A 4,823-nucleotide genomic window follows, 5' to 3' on the forward strand; every position below is an offset into this window, starting at 1 on the left:
TCATCATCACCTTCATCTTCATCACCATCATCTTCATCACCACCATCATCATCACCTTCATCTTCATCATCATCATCACCCTCATTCTTCATCACCATCATCTTCATCTTCAAGGCTTCAGTAACAGTGAGGACCGACCCTGACCCTGGAGACGGCTGAGTGGACAAAGCCTTTGTGCCACAGATGAGATTATGGCTTTAGTCTGAGCAGGGGTTCAGGTCAAAGGTCGTGGGAGGAGGAGCTCCAGCTGTTACATAACACCTGAGCTTCAGGTTCTCCTTCTTGGAATTCTCCTGCTGGTGTCAACACGCGGGGGGGGGCAGTGGTGACTTGATGGTTACAGAGGTGGACTTGGGTCCAGAGGGTTTGAGGTTCGAGTCCACCAAGTTACCACTGAGGCACCGTCCCCACACACTGCTCCCTGGGAGCTTAAGCTGAGGAGGAGTTCACTTTCCTTCCAGTCCAAGGTGACGCTCAAGCACCATTCAAGCACCATTCAAGCACCATTCAAGCACCATTCAAGCACCATTCAAGCACTTTCCATGTCCATTTCTGTCTGGTTCTGTCCTGGATGTTCTCAGGTCTGAATGAGGCTGACTGACCCAAGGTCACCCAGAACAGAACCAGAAGCAGTCTTCAGAACCAGGATCAGTACCTCACTCAGGTCTGCGATGGTCAGGTTCATCCCGGCCAGTTGTTTCCACACAGGTTCTGCCAGGTTCAGACTCAGAGGACTTCCTGTCCGGATCGCTATTCCCAGCAGGACTCCTGCAAAAACAGAAAGAAAGATGAACCGGAACCTTCTTTCTCTACGAGGTTCTTTCTCTTCTGAGTTAATGTGAAGGACAATCGGTACCGAGAAAGCGGAACATGCTGAAGTGGAGCGAGGACTTGACCGCCGGGTTGAGCAGGAAACAGTCTCTGTTGGCTCCAGACTCGTCCCGTCCATTGGGGGTGACGATGAGCAGAGGAGTCAGAGCGTTCTGCAGCTCCTCACACATTTCTGCGATGGACTCGCTGTAGCCGCCGCCGCAGTCGTCCACTGACTCGCCTGAGAGGTGGAACGAAAACACAACCATCAGTGACAGAGACACCAGTGGAACTGTTGATCCTGTCAGAACTTTACATCTATTACAACCATCGCACACACACACACACACTGACCCACAAACTTGACCTTCCACACTCTGTGAGGCAGCAGAAGACTGTCTGGACTGAAGGACGCCATCTTGGAACACATCTGACCAAACACTGACTTGGTTCCATCAGGTCCTGCCAGACCTCCTTTACTGCGAGAACGTTTCACCTGCACAGAGCAGAGCAACACAGAAGAAACATCATGGTCACAGACCAGAGTCTATGGAGAAAATCAGAGATTTTAGTTCAGACCAAAGTCCATGGAGAAAATCAGAGATTTTAGTTCAGACCAAAGTCCATGGAGAAAATCAGAGATTTTAGTTCAGACCAAAGTCCATGGAGAAAATCAGAGATTTTAGTTCAGACCAAAGTCCATGGAGAAAATCAGAGATTTTAGTTCAGACCAAAGTCCATGGAGAAAATCAGAGATTTTAGTTCAGACCAAAGTCCATGGAGAAAATCAGAGATTTTAGTTCAGACCAAAGTCCATGGAGAAAATCAGAGATTTTAGTTCAGACCAAAGTCCATGGAGAAAATCAGAGATTTTAGTTCAGACCAAAGTCCATGGAGAAAATCAGAGATTTTAGTTCAGATCATACTATGAACTATAATTACAGACTTTTATCTATGGACTCTGGTGTGGGGAAAGTCTCAAAACCTTAGTTTCCTGATAGTTTATCTGTGAATTGCAGTTTTTTAAAAATGTAGTTCAAATTAAAATAGTTATAAACACGGAGGTGTCACTCACATCTTGTTGTGAATGTTTTGGGTTAGGGTTTATATCACACTGTGTGTGTGTGTGTGTGTGTGTTGGGAGGGGGGGGGGCAGCCGTCACATTTAACCACCCTGAGTCTTAGTCAGACTCAACCGGCTGATTCAACTCAGAGGATTTGATGTACTGAGAGGTCAGAGGTCAGACACAGACAGAGGCTTCAAGGAAAACTTTAACCTTTCGACTAAAGAACTTAACGCCCTCTCCTCTGATTGGTTGAAGTTTCATTTTGGTGTGGGAGAATGAACTCCTACCTTTACCCACACCAAACCTCAGAGACTCATGGTCATGGTCGCTGCTCTGGTTCCACTAGTGCAGCAGTTAGTTAGCCTGCCTCGCAAGCAGATAGTCCTGTGTTCGATTCCCAGAGGAACCACACACTTGGCACCCCTAAAGTTTGAATTATTCTTAAAATGATCCAGTGCTAGTTCATCACCCAGTTCTAATGCCTTTACTGTTGTTTGTTCAGATTTACCTCAGTGACACAAAGTGACCACAGGAGGCAGCAGTAGATGTAACAGACACAATTCTGCAATCAGAATTAGGATTTTGTATTCTGAGCCTGACAAACAGAGAGAGAAGAGAAGTGGAGAACCTGGATCCTGTTCAGCTCCACCACAGGTCCATGTTGTCGGTCCCTCACCATGGTGGCCTGGACCACCTTCCTGAACGCTGCCTCCTGTTGACACACACACACACACACACGTTTGTTTATCATGTTCATGACCATTGTGGTTCAGAGAGACATTATTATTAACCTTACTCTACCCCCCCAGCCCCCCCGCCCCACCCAACCCACCGAATTTGGCATTTGTTGTTCTCTAATATCAGACAGAATTCCTGTAATATCCTTAGTTAGGATTGTTAAATTAAAAACTCGACTCATTCTTCAGAACTTTGCTTTTTTTGGTTCAAGCAGACACCGAGGTTACAGCCAGGTGGCGCCCTCCCAGAAAGCCCTAACATTACCCTTCCTGTTGGAATAAAGAAAGGTCTCCTGTACCTTTCCTTGGGAGATGAGGATTCCTCGGAGCGTGTCGAAGCCGACCGAGGGCCCGTGTCCCGTCTGTCCCAGTCGCCCCTCCAGGTCAAACATGGGGATGCAGGGACAGAAGAGCTCGGAGATGTGATGGAGCAGCAGCAGGCGGTTCCTCAGAGCCATGATGGGAATCTCCTGCAGGTGGTTGTACTCCATCGGTACCTGAGGAACACAGCCACAGCCCTGTTGTCATATCTCGTGTCTCATCACCGCCCCCTGTTGGTGCTCACGTCGGTCCAGTACCTGAGTGGGCAGCTTCCCGGCGTTGGTGGGTTTACTGGTGGACCAGGACAGAGTGTGAGCAGAGCCACAGGCCACACGGTTGATTTTTTTACCCTGCAGTGCAGCCACCAGCCGCGGCCTCTGGATGGCGTTGGTGGTCCCGTCCCCGAGCTGTCCCTCGTCATTGTCCCCCCATGTGTAAACCTCTCCTGAAAATCAATAGTGAGACAGTTCACTTTTAAAGTTTGTTTGTCGACCTGCTGCTCTTAAAGGTACAGTCCCAGGTTTTCCTCTGTGATTCCAGTAGCTCCTCCACCGTGGCCTGCAGGTGGAGCTACGTTCATCTTTTAAGCCTCTGGATGGTTTTATATAATTTTAAACTAAGACCAAATCATCTTTTAGTTAAAGATTCACGACCACCAGCTGTGGCGCCCCCTACCATCCTCTGTGCAGCAGACACAGTGCAGTGAGCCTGTGGCTATGGCAGTGACCTTCTTCCCCTGCAGACCCTGGACCTGTCGGGGTCGTCGAACGTGGTCGTCAGAACCATGACCCAGCCGATGGTAGTCTCCTTTTCCCCTGAGAGTCACATGATCACAGTGAGGAGTGGGTTTTTTTAATCTGCAAAGTTGATGAAACTGACAACAGGAAGTTCATACCAGGTGTAAACAGCTCCAGACTTAGTCAGAGCCACGGAAAACTGGGATCCACACTCCACCTTAACCACACCCAGACCAGTCAGGGAGTCGATCTGAGGAGACCAGAACATGACATCATCATCATCATCATCATCATCATCATCATCATGTTAATAAAGAGAATTTAACACCAACATCAGTAGAGGTCGGGACAAACAGCCCCACAGTACTATTAGTCCAAGGACTGATGACGGAGACCAAGATGAGGTCTAAGCAGGAAATGGTGAAACGGTCCAACTTTGAAGTAGTGGTTGAAAAATGGATAATGTTCAACAGCCAGAACAGAGACAGCACTGAGATCTGCCTTCACTGACCTCTGACCTTCATCTTTGTCACTTCATTACCTTCATGGGAACCTTACAGCCGTCGCTGCCGCCCCGTCCCAGTTTGCCGTAGTCCCCGTCTCCCCAGGACCAGACCATGTCATCATCAGTTAGACACAGTGTCTGAGCGTCTCCACTGCCACAGGCCACGTCGATGACTCTGTGGCCCTGCAGCGCCTCCACCTGGAAGAACAACCACGGAGCCATATGAGTGTGACCTCAGTGTAACCCTCCCCCCCCACAACACAAACAGGTGAAAAACACTGACCAGTTTAGGTTTGAGCTGGTCTTCACTGTCTCCATGTCCCAGTCGACCGTAACGTCCTTTCCCCCAGGTGAACAGTTCTCCACTGGCTGTGACGCAGGCGCTGTGAGCGCCCCCTGCTGCAATGTCCACCACCTCCACCCCCCTCAAAGACTCAATGACTCGGGGGCGGTCACAAGGGCTGTAGAGAAGGAAAGGATCGGCGTTTAAGTTCGAAAGAAATATAGATCCACGTCAAACCACAGTCAAACCACAGCCAGACTACAGTCAAACCACAGCCAGACTACAGTCAAACCACAGCCAGACTACAGTCAAACCACAGCCAGACTACAGTCAAACCACAGCCAGACTACAGTCAAACCACAG

General features: G+C 49.1%; 1 protein-coding gene across 1 annotated transcript in view; it reads right to left on the bottom strand.

The window, feature by feature from the left end:
- herc2 (HECT and RLD domain containing E3 ubiquitin protein ligase 2) overlaps positions 1-4,823 on the bottom strand; it is a 15,859-nt gene that overhangs the window by 2,300 nt on the left and 8,736 nt on the right. The window contains exons 26-35 of the mRNA XM_025053359.1: positions 4,461-4,638; positions 4,214-4,375; positions 3,831-3,922; positions 3,611-3,750; positions 3,193-3,380; positions 2,914-3,111; positions 2,506-2,589; positions 1,165-1,306; positions 857-1,051; positions 656-768 (exon numbers count right to left, since the gene is read on the bottom strand). Coding sequence (XP_024909127.1) covers positions 656-768; positions 857-1,051; positions 1,165-1,306; positions 2,506-2,589; positions 2,914-3,111; positions 3,193-3,380; positions 3,611-3,750; positions 3,831-3,922; positions 4,214-4,375; positions 4,461-4,638 — 1,492 coding nt within the window. The remainder of the gene's footprint in view (positions 1-655; positions 769-856; positions 1,052-1,164; positions 1,307-2,505; positions 2,590-2,913; positions 3,112-3,192; positions 3,381-3,610; positions 3,751-3,830; positions 3,923-4,213; positions 4,376-4,460; positions 4,639-4,823) is intronic.

Source organism: Cynoglossus semilaevis, chromosome 2 (assembly GCF_000523025.1).
Source record: "Cynoglossus semilaevis isolate Cse_v1.0 chromosome 2, Cse_v1.0, whole genome shotgun sequence".
Taxonomy (NCBI): Eukaryota; Metazoa; Chordata; class Actinopteri; order Pleuronectiformes; family Cynoglossidae; genus Cynoglossus; species Cynoglossus semilaevis.